Raw genomic sequence first — 19,480 nt, 5'->3', positions numbered from 1 at the left:
CCCCCTGGTCCAGTGAGAGGAACAGACACAAATACATAACCCCTGGCTTTGTCCTCTTCAGGGACAGAGCCCCACAGCGGCTGGGACTAGAGTCCCACAGACCAGGATTCAAATCCCAGCTCTACCATGGACCAGCCATGTGACCCAGGAAGATTCACCTCTTTGAGTCCAGCGTCCCCTTCTACAAAATGGGGATAAGATTTGCTCTGCTGTTCAAATTATTATTATTTATTTCTATTTTTCTTACCACCACCACTATCAACATCTCCACCTCCTTTAGAGAGGGAGGAGCACCTAGGGGCTCAGTCAGTTACACATCTGCCTTCAGCTCAGGTCATGATCCCAGGGGCCTGGGATCGAGTCCCATATCGGGCTTCCTGCTCAGTGGGAAGCCTGCTTCTCCCTCTGCTTGGCACTCCCCCTGCTCTTGCTCTCTCTCTTCCTCATAAGTAAATAAAATCTTAAAAAAAAAAAAGTTTCTAGAAAGGGAGAGGCAGAATCTAGATTAGAATCCAGGTCACCTGCCACCCATACCTGAAGGGAAAGAGACCGTCTGTGTCCTGGCCCCGTTTGTACGTTTTCCAGAAGTAGTTTTGTGTCCCAAGTTTGCAGGTGTTCCCCTTTCTCAGAAATGGTGGCTTGACTGATGCACCAGTCCAAACTTGTGTGCCTGTCCTGCTCATGCAGTCATGGGCCTGCCCCCATCTGGTGACAGAGGACCCAGCAGTAGGTAGGGACACAGCAGATACTCAGACTACATGCCCCACCTGGAAACTTCTCCTGAGAGGAGCCTGAGAGCCCACAGGCTTAAAGGATCCAGGCAGATGCCTTGTCCCATGGCCATGCTCTTTGCTCTTTCCCTTACAGCCTATTTCAAAATGTACCTGGAATTTGCTTTAATCAGGTGTGGCAAAGTGACAGACATGGAGCCAACACAGAGACTGCCTTTGAAAGAAGAGTTTATTATTCACAGTTCCCAAAGGGAGGGGGCATGCCCCACCATGCTTGGCAACATGGGGAAGCATCAGAGTGGGTCCGGAGGCAGAGGGTGGGGGGGCAAAGCTGGGCCAGAGCCTTTATTGTGGTCTCCACAGAAAAGAATGATCAGGGCTGGGTCGTCGAGTTTGAGTTAAGGGTGGGTTCCTTTGAACAGTTTCAGGGAGCTGCAGTCTACAGGGGGTCCCTCGTTGTCTTGGGGGCAATTTAAGGCAGAGAAAACATTGGGCAGGATGGCATGAGTGAGATGTAGTAGGTGGGTGTAGGCACTGGGTTGGCTGGTTTGTATCTGAAAGGCACACTACTACTGGTTTGCTGTGTCTAGGAATCAGCCAGTCCCGGGCGTGGCTAGATGTCAGAGCATCAAAAATACAGAAGAAAAAAAAAAGCCTGATGTATACCTAGACCCCACAGTTCCGGCTCACTCCTTGTGTCGTTTTCTCTTTGGAGTAAGCGGGAGAGGGGAGTTGTTACTTGGCCACATCGAACTTCTCGAGGATCTCTGTGCTTACGGAGTGGTGGGTCAAGCCCAGAGATGGGGCAAGAGCCCTCCAAGAGATCTGGACTCCTGATTCCAGATGTGGGGCAGAGACTTGTGCCTGAAACACCTCTAACCCAGGCAAGCTGGGGGGCTCAGACAAGACACTGCCCCCCTCTGACTCAGTTTCCCCATGCATGACATCGGTGAATGACTGTGAATCACGTCTGTGATTCTCTGACTGCAGATGCTTCCCGGGAGTGTTCTGGGTGTTTCCATCACCTTCTTCTTCCCGGAAGAATCCGGAAAATGTTCTGTGTGGCCCACAGAGAGGCAGCTCCCTCATTAATAATGGATGAATGCAGGGTCTTGGGGCTTCAGGAAGATGGAGGGTCTGGTTGGTTTTCGTTCAGAACACACTTAAGATCCAACCATCCACACCCGCGCCTTAAAGGGAACATAAGTAGAGACTAAGATGCGAGGCATATATAAACCTCACTTTGCTTCCCAAAGGCCATGGGGAACTTAAAACCACAAATATCTAACCCAGACCCATCAGTCCAGGGGAGAAGGTGAAAAGCAAAGCAAGAGGCCTGTAGAACCGCCGCTGGAGGGAAGTGACGGCTTCTGAGTCCCCTGACTTTTGGTGGGTCATAGAAACATAGCCGTCCAGCTCAAGGAGGCCCGTGGATTCAACAGGACCCCCTCCCCGGGATCCTGACTCTGAGGACAGTTCATTCTGGCGCTGGAAGCAAAGCAGTGAGGGGTGGGAACAGATAGGCCCAGAGGAAGGCCTGCCCTTGTAGGAAGCATCACATTGGCCTTGGACAGGCCCCAGCATGGGCTCCCCGGAGACTTCCCAGGAAGGCAAGGGTGCTGATGGCTGACCCCTGACACACAAGTGCATATCCATGAAAGCGATCACTTTAAATGAACCAAAGTTTGTTTAAAAAAAAAATCGAACGGGCCATGCTGGACGGGACTTGGCCCTGTTTTCTAGGATGCCTTCCCCAGAGCATTTGATGATGGCTCTATCTTGCCTGGAGGCAGCCTGGCCCTTAAGGGGACAGACTTCTGTCTGTATGGGAGTGGGAGTGGGTTCTGACACACTTTCCCCCTCTCCCTACATAGAGGCTTCGGACGGAGAACCGGCTCCTGAAACAACGGATCGAGACCCTGGAAAAGGTGAGGAGTGCGGCCACCAGCCTGGGGCACCAACTTCTGCAGGCCCCAAGCGGGACCCAGCAGCCAGAGGGCCAGCCAGCCCCCTGCCCGGACCCCACCCTGAACCAGTGGCCCCCCTACCAAGAGCCCCACTGAGATCTGGGCTGCCGCAGAACCAGAGGCATAGGGCAGCTGTGCTTGGGATTGGGTGTGAAATTACAACCCAGTTAACTGTAAGCACGGGTCCCTCCTGGGCTGCCTGTGTAGGGGAAGGAGGCAGACTGCTGCTTTGACCGGGGTGCCCCGAATTAGGCCACAGGCTCCCAACCCTGTAATTTGGAGGCCTCACCCTGGAAAGAAGGGAGGTAGAGGAGGGGCGGCCTTACACTGGCGCCGTGGGGTGGGGGTGGGGGGATGCCACAACCTTGATCCTGGCCCCCATAATGTTTTTAAAGATGGGAGTAAAGGCGGGGAGGGGCGCCCCACTTGCCTCTCCTCTCCAACTCCCACTCGGAGCCCCCGCTGACCACAGGGGGGCCTCGATTCTTATTCCATGTTAAAATATTCCGCTCCCCGCCCATCCCTGCCACCACCCCATCCCGCAGCCCCCCGGGACAGCAGCCCCACCTGCCCAGACACACACGTCCCTCTCCAGGACGGAGCCAGCTCTGGCTTTGCTCTTCCTCTGGGTCCTCTCCTGCTGGTTCTTTGGTTCTCTGGTCTCACTCCTCTCTCCCCTGCTTCTAGAGATAGTCCACTGCGTGTTAGTGACAAGTGGTTCTTGTCTGTCTCTCCCCCTCTCCTGTCCCTGCGCCTTCCGCTCTGCCTCCTCCCCCTGTCGCTCGGAACCCCCTCCGCCGGGTAGGAGAGCGCTGCTCTGGCTGATAGGTTAATCCAGGTACTGTAGCTCTTTGTCCCTCCCGCCCCCCCCCCATGTCCCTCCTGGTCCCCGCACACCACAGCCAGGACCCGCCTCTTCCCTGGCCGCTGCCAGCCCGGGGCAGGGGCGGGCAGAAGGGGGCAGGCTTGGCACCATGCATGGGGGTGGCTGGAGACTGCTTCTCGGGGGAGACAGAGCTTTCCCGAGGGGGAAGGAGGGGTGTGCGTGTGAAAGCATGGTGTGGGTAAGTGTGAGTCTGTGACTGTCCACGCACGGGGACAGAAAGCCCTCCCTCCAGGTGACACGGGTGCGGACCCCAAGGCTCTGTCAGCCACAGGCCCTGATGTGTGCGCTGCACTGAGACACACACACACACACACACACACACACACACACCCCACTCTGGCCCTTCACTGCTCCTACCTGCAAGGCCTGCCATCTTCTCTCACCTGCTTCTGCTGCTGCCTCATCTTGAATGGCTTTATCTGGAAGCTTCTGCCCGCCACCTGGTGGCTCCGAGCCTGGAATGGGGGGACCCGGATTGGGTGGGTTGAGGGGATGAGGTAGGGGGAGGTCTTAGCCCCAGGTAGATGGAGGCCCCAGGATTCAGGACTGGAGAAGGTTCCGGAAGAGCTGTGCTCCACCTCCCAACCCTGCCCTAAGGGGTTGGTCCTGAGTCCCTGGGCCCTCCACTGCCTCCAGACCCCCACCTTTGCCAGGGGAGCCCGGCCTCTGCTGTGCCTCAGTCCTAAATAAGGATGGTTTCTCCTCACCTGGGACGGAGGCTGAGAGCCGGGAGCCAGCAGGGGAAAGAGCTGGCCTCGGCCCCAGCCTGGGGTCCCCATTCTCCATTTCAGCCCCACAGAGCCTGGGCCTGGGGTGGGTGTGTGCCCTAAGGTTCCTCCCTGTGTCCTGTTCCTGCCTGTGCCCCCCTCAACCCCACAGGCCCAGACCCGGTGGGGCGCCCCATCCCAGGCTCTGAGTGCAGGAGGCCTTGCCCTTGTCCCACCCCACGTCCGCCCTCTCGGGGCCTCCCAAGAGGCGGGCCAGAGGGAGGGCCTGGAGTGTGAGCAGAGGGTCACGGTGTCCTGTCCTCCCTGTGCTCAGGGGCAGGTGACTCGGGCGCAGGAGGCCGAGGAGAACTACGTCATCAAGCGGGAGCTGGCGGTGGTGCGGCAGCAGTGCAGCTCGGCAGCCGAGGACCTGCAGAAGGCCCAGAGCACCATCCGGCAGCTCCAGGAGCAGCAGGTACCAGGCGGTGGGGGGAGGGGGGTGCTGCACCCCACACCACCGCTCCTGCTTTCTGGATCAGCCCCCTACACCCTGGGAGGGGCAGGGGAGGGGAGGAGAAACCCAGAGGGAGTGCAGATTCTGTCCCCCTCCAAGGAAGCGGCCCCACCCCCAGGTTGGGGAATCCTGGGGTTTCTATCTCCCCCGCCCCCCGTCCGTGAGGCATCCTGGGACTGTACACGCAACTGATGTGGTTGTGATTCCTTAGGGGAGCCCTGGAGTGTCCCCAGGGCTGTCAGACTTCCCCAGGGGCCAGCCATGCAGAGTGGGAGCTAGCATGAGAGACGGGGGGGGGGGGGGCTCCCACTCCAGAGCCCAGCACTTTGCCCCCAGAAGAGGGTCTGGTCTGTGCCCATCACTCTGAGCTGGCCGTGTGGGGGTGTGGGGGCGGCCCGGGTTGTGCTGTGGAGTCAGGACCTCTGCATCCTGGGAGGCGGGCCCTCGGGCCAGAACACTGTGAAGAACCCACTTCTCCAGGATGTGGATTCGGGATTTTCCTTCAGCTGCACCCAGGCCACATTCCTTATTTGATGACCCGCCAGCGGCATGGCCCACGGGGAAACCAAGGCCGGGCTCATCCCGACCTTGGCGCGATGCCCACTTCCAGGCCAGGGAGACCCTCCCCTGCCGCCCCCCGAGCTCCAGCCTTTAAGGGGCCTCCCTCACCCACCAGCCAGGTCTTCACTGTTGAGCTCGGGCCGCACGCACCCCCCTCCCCGGGCCCCCGTATGGGGTACCTTCTGGGCACTGAGCAAGAAAGGGATCCCAGCAGACTTTCCTGTTTCCCTTCCTGTTTTGAAATGGGGGTCCAATGAGAGCAGGGAGGTGGAGAAAGGGGCGGAAGGAGTGCCACAGCCCAGAGCCCGACCCCGCTCCCACCCCCACTGTCTGGTTTGACAGCGACCACCGAGGGAGAAGGGTGCCCAATCCTGGGACCAGCCACTGGCATCCCTCCAGGGGCAGCCTGAGACCCTGCAAAGACCCCTTCAGAAGGTCCCTTCATTGTGGCTTCCTCCGGAAAGAGGCTAAGCCAGGACACTCTTAGGCACAGAGCATCAGAACCCCCATGATGGGCTTGGGCTCTCTCCCCACAAGGTCAGAAGGCACAGGAAGGGGATCCACGGCTTCTCCTCACTTTCCAGCTGTGTCTACCTGCAGCCTGAGCCCCTCTGGCAGCCCAGGGGCTTTGGGGGGCGGGGGCAAGGCCCGGGCCCACAGCCAGGCAGCAGGAAGGCCTGCTTATCCTTCAGCGGCAGCCTGGGGCCCAGCACAGCCTTCTGCCTGCCCCCCAGGACAACCCACGCCTCACTGAGGACTTCGTGGCCCACCTGGAGACCGAGCTGGAGCAGTCGAGGCTGCGGGAGACCGAGACGCTGGGGGCTCTGCGAGAGATGCAGGACAAGGTTCTGGACATGGAGAAGGTGCGACTGGGTGGGCATGTGGGTGGCTGTCCAGGGAACGACGGGCAAGGGGAAGCGGAGGTGCCAGCTGCACTGTGGGAGGCATGTGGCCAGGCCTTGGTCAGGAAGGGGTGACCAGGCAGACCAGCAGGGCGCCTCAGACCGGCCCCTGCCCTGTGGCTTCCTAGAGAGCCTCCCTGCCCCTCTGGTGCCCTGCTTGCTCCCCCATGCTCACCGGCAAGGTTCTGGGCCTCTGGGGAGTTGGGCCCCTCACCACAGACCCTGCCAAGCCCCAGAGATGCACACACATGTCAGGGCACACAGAAAACGGAATGACTCCTCAAGGGGCACACCTGCCCTCGTGCCCCAGGCCAGCGGTGTGGTGGCTTCCATGGGCTCCCTGGGCAGACAGCCCCACCTGTGTGTGTGTGTGTCTCCCTCCCTGGGCTCGGGGATGGAGTTGGGAGGGAAGGCCAAGGCCCATCAGGGTTGCTCTCCCCTTCCCCACCCCCAGGGAGATACCACCCAGGGGTTGGACTGGGATCACCCTCTTCTGGAGCCTGCTACCCTGAAGGGGGCCCCAGACCTCCTGGGCGGAGCTCAAGGGCTGTCCCTGACTCCCTATTGACTCAGCTCCTGCAAAGACGCTGGAAGAGAGGTGCCCCGGCCAGCAGGGGGCAGCAGGACCCACTCACACACGGCAGGAACCAGGCCTCACTCCTCTCAAGCCAGTGATATTTGGGGTGCCCTCCCAGGTGGGGTGTCTCTGCCCTATCCATGGGCTTCTCTGTCCCCATCAGCCGGCCCAGAGCTGGGCTTCCCTCCCACCTGCCTCCACATTAAAGGGAAATAAGCCCCAGGAGATCCTGCCGCCAACACCACCCCCAAGCAACGCCCACACTCAAACAGGAGTCAGTGAGGACCCCCAGCAGCAAGCCAGATTCCCATCTGGCTGGAGCACAAGTCCCTCATCACTGAGCCCTTGGAACGCTGGACCCCGGGTCTAAGCTGGCCCTCAGCCTGTTCCCGAGGAAGGGGCTGCCTAGCCTGGGGTCTGGCGGGGTAAGGAGCAGCGACAGGGAGGGGCCACCCATGGTCTCAGCTGCTGCTGGAACCTGCTGATCTCAGGTTCCCAGGATGGGGAGGCACCCGCCCTTGCCCAGCCTGCCCGGTGTTATCAGCAGTAACCTTTACGCAGAATGCCGGCGTCAGGGGGTCACCCTGAGACAGTCCAGTGAGAGCTGGCGCTCTCCACACCCCTGAACTTCTGAGATCTCTCCCTGGGGCCACATGGGTGAGGTCTGCTCTGCAGAGGCCTGGGGCCCCTCGCCTGGTGTCTCCTGGGGTGCCGGGGGCACAGTCTCCCCGCGGGGTGCTCAAGGTGGGGCTCAGAGGAGACCTGACGGTGGAGTCTCTGCCGGGGCCGCCTGGCCGCAGCTGCCCTGGCTCTGACCCCCTTTCGCCCTGCAGAGGAACAGCTCGCTGCCCGACGAGAACAACGTGGCGCGGCTGCAGGAGGAGCTGAAGGCGGTCAAGGTGCGGGAGGGCGAGGCCGTGGCCTCGGCGCGGGAGCTGAAGCTGCAGCTGCAGGAGCTCTCGGACACCTGGCAGGTGAGGGCCCCCGCCCGACGCGCACGCAGCGGCCCGCGCGGCCCTCGCGGCTGCAGACGGACCGGCCCCCTCTCCCCCCAGGCCCACCTGTCCCGCGGCGGCCGCTGGAAGGAGTCCCCCCGGAAGCTGGTCCTGGGCGAGCTGCAGGACGAGCTGATGAGCGTGCGTCTGCGCGAGGCCCAGGCCCTGGCCGAGGGTCGCGAGCTGCGACAGCGCGTGGTGGAACTCGAGACGCAGGTGGCCCGCGCCCCTCGCAGGGGGTGTGGCGGGGCGGGGCGGGAGGCCGGCGGCGGGACCAGGCCGTGACGCCCGCCCGTCCGCCCCCAGGACAACATCCACCGCAACCTGCTGAACCGCGTGGAGGCGGAGCGCGCGGCGCTGCAGGAGAAGCTGCAGTACCTGGCGGCCCAGAACAAGGGGCTGCAGACGCAGCTCAGCGAGAGCCGCCGCAAGCAGGCCGAGGCCGAGTGCAAGGTGCGCCCCCGCCCGCCGCCCCGGCCCGGCCCCCGGCGCGCCGCGCCCCTTGACCCGCCCTCGCCCCCTCTGCCCCCAGAGCAAGGAGGAGGTGATGGCCGTGCGCCTGCGGGAGGCGGACAGCATGGCGGCAGTGGCCGAGATGCGCCAGCGCATCGCGGAGCTGGAGATCCAGGTGAGCCGGGGGTGCCGGGCCGGGGGGGCGGACCCCGGGGCGCGCCCTGCGCTGACCCGCGGTGACCTGGCCCGCCCCGCAGAGGGAGGAGGGCCGCATCCAGGGCCAACTGAACCACTCGGACTCGTCGCAGTACATCCGCGAGCTCAAGGACCAGATCGAGGAGCTGAAGGCGGAGGTGAGCGCAGGCCGGCCGCGGGAGGGGCGGAAGCCCTGCGTGTGCCCCCGCGGGGCAGGGGCGGTCGGTGCCGGCGGGGAGGGCGGCGGAACGGCGGGAGGAGCGGCGGGGCGGCCGGGTTCTGTCCGCGGGGGCGCGGCGGGGCGGGCCTTCAGCGCTCGGGTTCCCCGCCCCAGGTGCGGCTGCTGAAGGGTCCGCCGCCCTTCGAGGACCCGCTGGCCTTCGACGGGCTGGGCCTGGCGCGGCACCTGGATGAGGACTCGCTGCCGTCGTCGGACGAGGAGCTGCTCGGGGTGGGCGTGGGCGTGGGCGCAGCGCTGCAGGACGCGCTCTACCCGCTGTCCCCGCGCGACGCGCGCTTCTTTCGTCGACTGGAGCGGCCGGCCAAGGACAGCGAGGGCAGCTCAGACAGCGACGCAGATGAGCTGGCCGCGCCCTATAGCCAGGGCCTGGACAACTGAGGCCTTCCGTGCCCTGCGTGCTGGAGCCAGGGGAGCCCCCACCTGATGAACTCCACGCCCTCCGTGGTCCCGCCCACCGGAGGGCTCGGCCCAGAGCAGCGCGGCGCAGAGGCTACGGCCGTGGTCTGAGGATCCTCAGGGTCCCCCCAGCAGGCCTACTCTCCCCAGCAGTGTTTACCCATCTTGGTCTGTACTCCTCCAGCCCGGCTCCCTGGAGGGTCTGCCCCTCTTAACAGCCAGGGCAGGGAATGACCCAGAGGTCCCAGGACTGGATGAGCAGGAAGCTCCCTCCTCCCAGCGGTCTCTCTTCTGGGACAAGGGTGGCCCTGCTGGGAAGGGCCCCGGAGCTAAAGAAGGCCTAAGGAAGAAGGGTCCGCTCTGGGCTGGACATCACCACCCCGTGATGCCCCTGGGGACCGTTGGCGGCTGGGCACAGATGGCCAGGCTAGGCTTTCCTGCCTGGTGCGGCATCATGGCCCCTGCAGCAGAAACCAAAGTCCCCCCTACTGTACGCAGGGCCAGCCGGGGTGAGAGTGGACAGCAGGAACCAGCCCAGACCTGGGCAGTGTCTGTCCCTGCTTCTCGGGGGCCAGAGCAGCTGCAAGGAAGAGACCCCCTTTCCCCAGCACCCCACATCTCCCTTTTGGGACACTCCCATCACCTTGTCTTGGCCAATGATGGAGGGGCTCCCCCACCCAAGCTAGCCTGCTCTCCAAGTGGTCCCCAGCCTCCCCATCCCTTCTTCCTTTCCCGTGTCCCCGGCCTCACCCTCTGGCCAAGGCCATGCCCCAGGGGCAGGAGCCTTTCCAGTGGCGTTACCTCCCCTCGGCTGCTCATGGTGGTCCCGTGGTCTCTGCAGAGTCAGAGCCGAGAACGGTGCCAAAGTCCAACGATACCCCCAGCCCCTTGCCCCCAGGGCCTTGTGACCTTCAGGCCTGACCCTGTCGGTGCTCCTGGAGCCTGGAGCAGCGTCAAAAGCAATCTCCCTGGCGCTTCCTGGGGTGGGGATCCATGCCCAGTTACCCCTTTCCGGTCGCCCGCTCTTCAGTGTTAACAAAGCCCGGGGACCAGGGTGGGCATCCGAGGGGCTCTCCCATGTGCCCCCCACACTGCCCACCACCATTTTGCACACTGCCTGTTCACACTCCACATGTCGCCCAGGCGGGAAAGATGGAAAATAAAGTGTATTTACACAGTCACAGACAAGGGCACAGCACGCCTGGGAGAACGGCGAGCAGCTGTGAGTCCCCAGCTCCTTGTCCCGAAAAGCGGTGCCAAGGGGACCAGACGGTCCTTGCCTATGGGAGCCTCCCACGGTCTAAGGGAATCAGAGGTAGGGGGCCCAGCTGGGGTGGGGGGGCAGCATGGGAGAGAAAAGGGCAGGCGCTGGTTCCGTGTGAACAGAAGGTTGAGGGTTGGGGGGGATCTGATGGGGGGACAAGTCACAAAGGTCTTCAGATGTCAGGCTGACACATGGACCATTATGGCATGCCCATTTTCGAAAGGGCGGCTCTGGAGATGGTGGGAGTGAGGAGGTATTGGGTGGGAGGCATGATTTTTCACCCAGGCAAGTTAGCCTGTGCCTCCCCTAAGAGACCTGGAGTATTGTGGGGGCACAAGGCTTCAGGAAGATGCGGGATCTGATCGGTGTTCATTCTGCTCACACTTCCAGAGACCTTCGGGGTCCTCTGCCCTGCACCGGGCTGAGGAGTCCCCAGTGTAGTAGAAACAGACAGCGGCGTGGGGCTTTGGGCTAAGCCTGCTGACTAGTGGGGTAACTGCCCAAAAGAATCAAGGAAGGTTTCCTGGAAGGTGGGGGTGGGAGGTGGAGTCCTCTCCAAAGACAAAAGCAGAGAGCGAGACTTGGCAGGTCAGCAGGAGGCGCAGGATGCCATCGAAGAAGGAAGTGGGCAGGGCCAGACTGAGAATCGGTTTGGGAACCAGAATTTGTGCTCTGAACTGAGGGCACTGGGGAGCCATGGAGAGCTTAGGTGGGAGAGGGGGCACCATCAGATGGACCACAGTGTTGGGGGTCAGGAGGTCAGGACGGAACCCCAACAGCTGGGCAGTAGGGACAAGTGAGTAGGGGCCCCCCGGAGGGAACAAGGCCCAAAGAGGCAGAGCCCTTTGTGGGGTTCCCCATGGAGCTGAGGCAGGGTTGGGGGGATGAGTAGCGGGAGAGCCAGGGATGGCAAAGGAAGGCTTCCCAGGAGGAGAATCTTAGTTGGGTTCCGGCACATGCCAGCCGGGCCCTGCCCTCTGCACCCGAAGTGCCCCCACCCGCAGTGGCCTGACACCTGCCAGCAGCAGGGCATGAAGCTGCTTCTGCACTAGGACAGCCAAGTCCCACGCACTGACCCATTGCCCAGCCAGTGTGTGTCCCCACACCATTCCCATCATACAGATTGAACACTGAGAGCCCCAACAGTTGCTGTCTCTTCTGCTCCCACGGGTAATTCTACCCTAGCTGGCTCCCCAGGAAGGGGCAGGGCCCCAGGGGGCAATGTCTGAGGTTCTGCCCTGCTCCATCTCAGGGGCTGGTCTTGATGCCCTGGCTGCCCAGCACGTCAGGATTCAGCCCCTAGCATCTGGAAAGAAGGACACCTGGGTCCTTGCAGGGCCCTCTGGTTTGCCACTGAACTCCAATCTTGCGTGAGGGAGCAGCCTGCCCCCCGCCATGTACATTGGCCCCCAGGGGCGGAGGTGCACCGTCCCACTGGGAGAAGATAGATTTTGTACCAGGACTCCAGGCTGACATCGGGGGTGAGGACAGGCAGGACTCGGTGATCTGTGCCTGACAGGACTACAGGGACCGGGTCTGGGGGCAGAGACCGGGCTAAGGGTCCAACACGGTCCTGCTCTGTCCTTTTACCAGGCCCGTTTGTGGTCCCCACCAGGCCTGCATCATACTTGCTGTAACACAGGAGACCCTCAGGGAAAAAAGGCCCGGGGGCCGAATTTTTGGCCCCATTATTTGGGAAGAAGGGCCTGGGTGGAGCTAGAGTCGTCCAGGGTCAGGGTGATTCAGCTGCCAGAGGAAGGACAAGAAATTCTGATAGGGAGACAGGTGAAAACAGACTGACTTTGTTGAGAACCCTTGCTGTAGGCACAGGCGAGGACGCCTGGCTGGAGGGGCTTGAGGAGGGCATCCTGAGATGGACGGAAAGGGGAGGCCCATGCGTTGGGAGGCACAAAGGGGCCTGGTGGGAGCACCTGGGGAGCAAGAGGCAACGGGAAGGCTTCTCGGTCTCCCACCCAGCCTTGGGGAGAGGCTGCTCCTTCCCCGCAGAACCCTCTCTGCACAGCGGGCTCGCAGGGGCAAGGAATCCTCGGTGCCTCCTGACCCACGAAGACCCTGTAGTCTACACCAGGCCTTCTTAAGGGGCCCAGGGCCCACCTGCAGACCTACCTTCTGCGTTGGAGCCTCCTCAGTGACAGAGCGTGGTGCGCCCTGGATTGGGTTGGGCTGGGAGAGCTCAGGAGAGCCAAGGTCGCCCTCAGGTCTTCAGCGACCCCTCCCCTCCCTCCCTCGGGCACTCCCAAGGTGCGCACTGTGAGAAGGAGGCCTCAGGAAGGGACGCCTTGCCCTCGTCCCAGACCTGGAAGAGCCATTCCCACATGTCTTTCTCCTCTCGGCAAGAGATGCCGGCTCCCTTAGGGGAGTGTAGGAAGAGTTTCGGTAGCTCAGCCACGCCGGGCACGCATCATCCTGCACTCGATCTCGCAGTATCAATGGGCCGCTCCTGCGCCTAATGTTGCCACCGCAAATCTCCCAGGAAAAAAACCCAGGCCCACGCACGTGCGTGGGGGCGCCGCGCTGGACCGCGGGGACTCAGCCGCACCAGGTCCCATCGCAGCCCTGCCTCTCGAGCCCGCGCCTTAACAGAGAAAAGGCACCGCTGCGTTGTGTGCGAGAGACCTTCAGCCAGAGCTACGACCCGCTCGTGCCCTGCCCCTCCCGCCGCCCCGCGGTGGACCACCCCCCCTCGGCGACCGCGAAGAGCGCAGGCTGCAGGGTCCCGCCTTTATTGCAAACTCGGGGAGCACGTAGTAGACAATACTCAGGACATGGGGTGGGGCCTAGACCAGGGAGAGGGCGGGGCTCGAGGGGAGCCGGAGGGAGTCCAGGACACCCGGCCGGGCTCCAGGGGGAAGACCTTGGCCAGAGGCGTGGGTGGAACGCGAGCCTGGCCCCAAATCTAGGCCTCCAGGGGCTATGTCCAATCCACCGGGAGCCAGACTCCCGAAAGAGGGCAGCCGGGCAGCCCAAGACAAGAGAGGCATAACCAGAGAGAAGGGGTGTCGTAGGCGGGGCTAAGGGTCTGGCTCAGTGGAAGGTCTCCACCTCCACCACCGTCCAGTCACCCTGCGGGGATGCCACGTCGTCCGGGGAGAAGCTGGTGACCGAGGTGATGCTGGCGCGGGACTCGTCCAGGGGAGACAACAGTTCAGCCCAGCGGCCCAGTTCGGCGTCGCTGAGCGCAGTCCGGGCGCCCCCCGCGACGCCACCAGCTCCCGCGCCTCCTGGGCCGCCGCCGCCAGCAGCACCCTCCGCCGCAGCTAGCAGCAGCGTCCGGCTCAGCAGGTGCTGCACGACGCTGGCCTGCAGCGCCCCCAGCGGCAGCTCGCCCAGGCGCGCCGGCTTCGCGCCACGCGAGGCCGCCGCCGCGCCGGCTCCAGCTACCACCTTCCCGCTACCCGCGCCGGCACCGGGCCCCGCATCCAGCGCCCCTGGGGCGGGGGGCGCCGATTCGGGTCCCTCAGCCTCGTAGATAGTGCACAGGCCGTCAGCGGTGCCCGAGCCGGCAGCGGGAGGCCAAGGCAGGGGCGCTCCTGCGAGGAGAGATGCCGGGCTGGGCCTATGGGGCGGAAAGCGCGGCTCCCGCCACAAGGCCCCGCCCCTCGCCTCCGTCCCGCCCCAGACCCAAGTGACCTGTCCGCGAGCTGAACACCCCCTGGCCTCCCACCCCGCCCCCCTCCCACCTTGTCCCTCCCACAGCCCGGCGGGATCCAGGGGCCGCTTACCTGGGGTGCTGCGGACGGCCAGCGGCGGAGCGGGACCTCGGCTCCAGGAGGCCGGGTGGCAGGCGGCGAGCTCCGCGTCGGCGGGCGGGGAGGCCGCGGCGCCGCCCTCGGGCCCACTGTCGTAGCCGCGCAGCTCTTCCGGCGTGCTGGTGGCGCTGCTGCTGTGGCCCGCCAGATCCGGGCCACTCAGCGTGCTGGACGGGCTGCGCGAGGGCGGTGGCGGCGGAGCCGGGGCCAGCGCCAGGGTCAGCCGTGGGCCCGGGATCGGGGCATCCGGACCTGGGGTCGGGGGGCGGCGAGGGGCCTGCAGAGGGGGTGAGTCCGGGGGAGAGGGAGGGACTTGCAGAGGGGGCAGAGCCAGGGAAGGTGGAGTCTGAGGAGGGGGCGTGGCCACGGAGGGAGGAGCCTGCAAAGGGCGTGGAGAGGCCTGTAGAGGAGGCAAGGCCAGAGAAGGTGGAGCCTGAGGAGGCGTGGCCAGGGGAGAGGGCGTGGCCTGCAAAGGGAGAGTCGGGGTCTGCAGAGGAGGTAAGGCCAGGGAAGGTGGAGCCTGCGGAGACGGTGTGGCCAGGGGAGAGGAAGGGGTCCGCGGAGAGGGTATGGCCACAGGGGAGGGTGGGGCCCGCGGGGGGGGCGGGGTCACAGGAGAGGGAGGGGCCCGCGGAGAGGGTGAGGCAGGGGGAGAAGGAGGAGCCTGAAGAGGAGGCAAAGCCAGGGAAGGTGGAGCCTGGGGAGGGGGTACGGCCAAGGGAGAGGAAGGGTCATGCAAAGGGGGTGATACCGGAGAGAGTGGGGCCTGAACTGGGAGCACGCTCGGGGATGGACTAGCCTGCAGAGGGGGTGTGGCCAGAGACACCGCAGTTTGTTGAGGAGCAGTGGTTAGGGAAGAGGGTGGGGCCTGCGGAGGAGGTGAGGCCAGAGAAGGTGGGGCCTGTGTAGGGAGCGGAGCCGAAGAGGGAGTGGCCTGTAGATGGGGTGTGGCCAGAGGAGGTGGGGTCTGTGGAGTGGGCACGGCCAGGGCAGATGGTGCAGCCTGCAGAGATAGTGAGGCCAAGGGATACGGGGAGCACAGAGGAGGAGGAGGACCCTGTGAAGAGAGGGTGGTCAGAGGACAGGGAGAGGCTTGCAGAGGGTATGTGGCCGGAGAGGTGTCCTGTGTGGGAGGCGTGGTCGCTGTATAGGGTGTGGCCTCAAGAGAGGGAGGAGATAGGGAAGGACTGGCCAGTGGAGGGGTAGTAGTCAAAGTGGAAAGGCCCTGCAGAGGGGGCGTGGCTTGGGGAGAGGGCGGGTTTAGCAGAGATGTTGCTTGAGTAAGAGGGGCTTGGAGTGGGGCCTTGCTTGGTGGTCCTGGAGCCAACAAAGGAGATGTGGCCAAGGAAGAGGGGGGAGTCAGAAGAGGTGGCAAAGCTGGAGAAGCCTGGGTTGGGGGCATACTCTGCAGAGGGGTTGACGATGATGGAGAGAATGAAGCCAGAAAAGTGTTCGTGGGAGAGGCGGACGCCTCCAAAAAGGAGGTACCCAGGTGTGTGGGTGGGTCTTGCAAAGGAGGTGTGGCCGGCGGAGAGGGGAGGGTCTGAGGAGGGAGTGGAGCGGAGGGAGGAGGGGCTAGAGAAAGAGGCGTGGCCAAAGGACCATTTGCGGATTGAGAAGGGGGCGTGGTCGGTGGAGAGGGAGGGAGCGTGGCAGGCAGGGGAGTGCCTGTGATAGGCGGAGGCGGTGCCAGTTGTGCCCTCGAACCCGGCGGAGAGGGTGTGGCTAAAGGAGGAGGAAGACCCTGCGCAGGGGTTGCGCCCTTCCTTGGGGGTGTGGACTGGCGGGGGCGCAGAACCTGCACCCCTTTCGTCTTGGGCGGCGAGGGATGCCCCAGAGCCCGAGGTGTTCCACCCGGCGAGGCCCCAGGGCGGGCGGGAGAGGACAGAGGAGTGGCGCTGGAGCCCAAGGGGCGCGAGGCTGGCTTCTGGAGGCCTCCGCCGGCGCCGGGTCGCCTCCTGGCGGCGGGGCTCGGCTCTGCGGTACCATGCTGCGGGGCACTGCTCACTGATTTCCTGGGAGCCTCGGTTGGAGGCCGCGGCCGGGCACTGGGAGCTGCCCGAGGGAGACCGACTTCAGCGCCTGCAGCCCGAGACCGACGGGAGATGGCTGGGGAAGGGGCGCCTGGGGAGGGCCCAGAAGAGTCTGGGGACAAAGCAGAAGGCGGGAGGGTCAGAGATACTTCAGGGCTCCTCCCCTTCACTGCCCAGGAACCCCCATCCTCCCCAGGTCACGTACCTCTCCGTGCCCCGGCGCTCAGCGCGCTCCTTCTGGGGGTTTCTGGGGCTTTTCCTCTGGTCACGGGTTCCTCAGCTGGGGGACGAAGCCCCTTCTGTGCAAGAGAGCCTAGCCTAGGGACAGGAGTGGCCGCCCTCAGTACAGAGCTCCTGGTTTTCTCCCAAGTCTACATTTTCTCATTTATACCCTCTCTGCGGACCAATAATGGCTTTCATTCAACTTGCACCCAGTGACCTGCAAATGCTCCCACTCCCCAATTCACATGTAAAATTAAGTTTCCAGATAGTGACACTAACCCTTACCAAAGGGACTGGGAAGGCATTTTACCTGGTGGTCCCGCTGGCACGTCCTGGGCTGGAGATAGAGCCTGGGCCTGAGGTCTTGGCAGGGGCCCGCTCCCCTCTCCCAGCAGCTGGGGGCCTGGAGGCTGTGGGGAGAAGGCCAAGTCAAGTTGGTGCCCCAGGAAGGAAGGGGAGACTGGAGCCTTAGAAGGAAAGGGGGGCAGGAAGATAGGATCTGAATGGGGGAAAGATGGTGCGGTACCTGGACTCCGGGGGCCTGTCCCAGCGCTCTGTGTTGGTCCCACCCGGGGACCAGCCTCCGGGAGAGCGGCTGCCCGGATACCCCCGGATCGCTCAGCCAGGGGCCCTCGCCCCGCAGCTCCCGCGGCTCCCAGGACGCGGAGAGCCGCGCTGGTTACTGGAGGAGGAGGTCTGGGAGACCCTGGGGGCCTGGGGGTAGGAAGGCCCGGAGGGCGAGAAGCCGGCGTCCGCGTGGCGGCCCCTGACCTGCCCTTGTCCCTCTTGTCCATCCCGCACCTGATGAGGAGACAGACGGATGGATCAGCATCTCCTGCACTGCTATGCTGCCTGCAGGGACCCTGGTCCTGGTCCCTCGCTGCCCCTTCCCCAGCGTTGTCACCCATGGGCGCCCGAAACCCGGCCTCCATCCACTTCCTTCCCACGCACACACCCACTCACCCACCCACCCGCCCAACTGCTCAGGATTGTCCCCTAGTCCCAACCCCACCGCCTTCCTCCAAAGCTAAAGCCCCAGCCCGCCCGCCTCTGCTCCCTTTCAGGACGAGACCCACGCCCCCACCCCTCGCCCCTTCAGGACCCGGACCACCAGCCTCGGGGACGGGGGGCTGCTATAGGCTCCAGCTAAGGGGGACGGCAGCGCACGCCCGGGTCCCCTCGCCAGCCCCCCAGACCTTTCCCCGAGGATGCGGGCACCTGCCAGGAGGAGGAGCGGCCCCAGCGGCCCGCGATGGGGCTCGGGGAGACAAAGAGCCGCGTCCGGAGCGCGTCCCCCTCCCCCAGCCGGGCCCTGGTCCGCGCCGCCCGCTCCACCTGCTCGCGCCGCGCTCACCTCGGGCTCCGGCCGCCCGCCTCTCCACGCTGGGTCGTCTGGGGTGGGGCCGGGCGGGAGCTCCGGGGCTGCAGCGTGCGGCGGGCGGGCGAGGGGAGGGGGCTGCGGGCGGTGGCGCCGGGAGCCGGGCCCGCCCCTCCGCCGCCGATGGGAGACGGGGGCGCGCGCGCTCGTTCCAGACCCGGGAGGCGGTGGGCGGGAGCGCGCCGGGGGCGGCGGGGAGAGGCGCTGTGGAGCGAGGCGCGGCTTCTCCGCTCCCGAGCCGGAGGGCCCCCGATTCCCAGCCGCAGGGGCTTCGGCGGAATCCCTTGGGAGTCCCGGGAGGGCCTAGCCCCTTCCTCCCGACACACACACCTGCCCCGGCCCCCCCGACCCCAACCACCTGGCGACCGAGGCCCGCCTGGACGCGGATAGGCTGGGCCCTGACAACCAGGGGGCGGGAGCATCGTGCCTCGTGCCCATTCAACCAATCCGGCCCTCGGGGTCCTTGTCCCAGTCCTCGCCTTCGCAACCGCGCGACCGCGGAGGCCCGGCCCCCCAGGATCCTCGGGGGCCTCCGTCCCTCTCATATCCAAGACTTTTCCCAGACCCCAGAAAAACCCTAATTGGTGGCGGGGGAGACTACGGAGAGAATGCAGCCCTGGAAGTTTAGGGGTAGATTCGGGTTTGGGGGAACACAAGAAGAAAGGAACGATGGGGAGGAGGAGACAGGACTGTGAGAGGTGATCCAGCCTTTGGCAGGGCAGAGCACCACCCCCTCCACGCCCTCCTCTGTCATATGAAAAAGCGAAGTCAAGTCGGCTCCAGAGCCGAGCTTTGGGGGGCTGGGGCAGCGGGCAGATACAAGATTGGGAATGGGGTGGAAGGGGTCAAAACTGGTGCATGAAGGAGCAGAGCCCATCCTGGCCGAGGCTGCCCAGCACAGCCGGGGCGGGGGCGGTGCTGGAGGTGTCATTTTGGGGACTTTAAACAATTCCTGCAGGGGTCTCAGTGGAGGGCCCTGACCAGGGACAGTGGCATGGAGGAGGCAGAAGCGTGAAGAAGGAGATGGCCATCCTCAGCTGTTCCGCACTGGCCCACTGATGCCAAGCGCCCTCCTGCACCCCTACCTATTGCTACACAAGCTACCCCCGCAAACCCTCCCCATCCCCACCACCCTACACACACATAGTTCTTTCTGCCTAGGATGCTTCCTCTCTCCGGACTTAGCCACCCCCTACCCCATCCCAAAGCATCAGCGCTCTCGGCCCCAACCCGTTCTCCATCGCATGTCTGCATGTCCGTCCACACATGGGCTGTTCATTCCTTGTCTGGAACTGGGGGACTTCCATGCACAGGACAAGAAGAGGAGTCATTTGTCTCCTGGCTGAAGCTGTCCTGGAGGGAGGGGGTGGGGGGACAGACTTAAATGAGGTGGGGCTGGAAGTAGGGCTTTGGGTTTTTGCACTTTAGGAGTTGTGCTCACCACTGAGGGTCAGGGAATGGAAGAGAACAAGGTCGGAACTCTGCAGTAGCTCTTCTTTCAAGGAAAACCTTCCTCCAGACTGCGGGAGTGTCCTCTCACCATTCCTCGGGGCACTGCCCTCTCGATCAGATCATTCTAGACCCTGCCTCCTGCCCCCAAGTCTTCCCGAGCGTCACCTGTGTGAGCCCCTTCTGGCACGACAGCAGCCTGGTGTCTCCGCCAGCCCACCTGCCCCCTCACCAGCAGT

The 19,480-nt window shown here is 64.1% G+C and overlaps 2 protein-coding genes across 12 annotated transcripts in view; one reads left to right on the top strand and one right to left on the bottom strand.

Annotated features, from left to right (window-relative positions):
• Positions 1-10,306, top strand: part of EVI5L (ecotropic viral integration site 5 like) — a 28,502-nt gene extending 18,196 nt beyond the window's left edge. For 3 of the 6 annotated variants that reach the window (XM_032309271.1, XM_032309234.1, XM_032309223.1), the window contains exons 11-20: positions 2,606-2,659; positions 3,504-3,536; positions 4,626-4,766; positions 6,059-6,229; positions 7,679-7,819; positions 7,901-8,056; positions 8,147-8,293; positions 8,373-8,468; positions 8,551-8,646; positions 8,823-10,306. In XM_032309271.1, coding sequence (XP_032165162.1) covers positions 2,606-2,659; positions 3,504-3,536; positions 4,626-4,766; positions 6,059-6,229; positions 7,679-7,819; positions 7,901-8,056; positions 8,147-8,293; positions 8,373-8,468; positions 8,551-8,646; positions 8,823-9,107 — 1,320 coding nt within the window. In that variant the 3' untranslated portion in view covers positions 9,108-10,306. The remainder of the gene's footprint in view (positions 1-2,605; positions 2,660-3,503; positions 3,537-4,625; positions 4,767-6,058; positions 6,230-7,678; positions 7,820-7,900; positions 8,057-8,146; positions 8,294-8,372; positions 8,469-8,550; positions 8,647-8,822) is intronic. The other 3 variants (XM_032309251.1, XM_032309240.1, XM_032309261.1) reach the window with 3 other exon arrangements.
• On the bottom strand, positions 1,341-18,229 carry PRR36 (proline rich 36). Of its 6 annotated transcripts, XM_032309188.1 has the most exons (8): positions 17,769-18,229; positions 16,941-17,215; positions 16,725-16,824; positions 16,398-16,510; positions 14,133-16,304; positions 3,968-4,039; positions 3,266-3,381; positions 1,341-1,921 (listed from the first exon to the last, which is right to left on the bottom strand). In XM_032309188.1, exons 1-8 carry the CDS (start codon positions 18,212-18,214, stop codon positions 1,895-1,897), a joined length of 3,321 nt encoding a protein of 1,106 aa, XP_032165079.1. In that variant the 5' UTR covers positions 18,215-18,229; the 3' UTR covers positions 1,341-1,894. The 6 variants fall into 6 exon arrangements, with proteins under 6 accessions (XP_032165079.1, XP_032165071.1, XP_032165086.1 ...); XM_032309180.1 differs by having other exon boundaries at positions 1,341-3,381; XM_032309195.1 differs by lacking the exon at positions 1,341-1,921 and having other exon boundaries at positions 3,279-3,381; positions 3,942-4,039.
• Positions 18,230-19,480: the final 1,251 nt, after the last annotated feature.

Source organism: Mustela erminea, chromosome 1, assembly GCF_009829155.1.
Source record: "Mustela erminea isolate mMusErm1 chromosome 1, mMusErm1.Pri, whole genome shotgun sequence".
NCBI classification, from domain to species: domain Eukaryota; kingdom Metazoa; phylum Chordata; class Mammalia; order Carnivora; family Mustelidae; genus Mustela; species Mustela erminea.
This window is presented reverse-complemented; position numbering and strand designations above follow the sequence as displayed.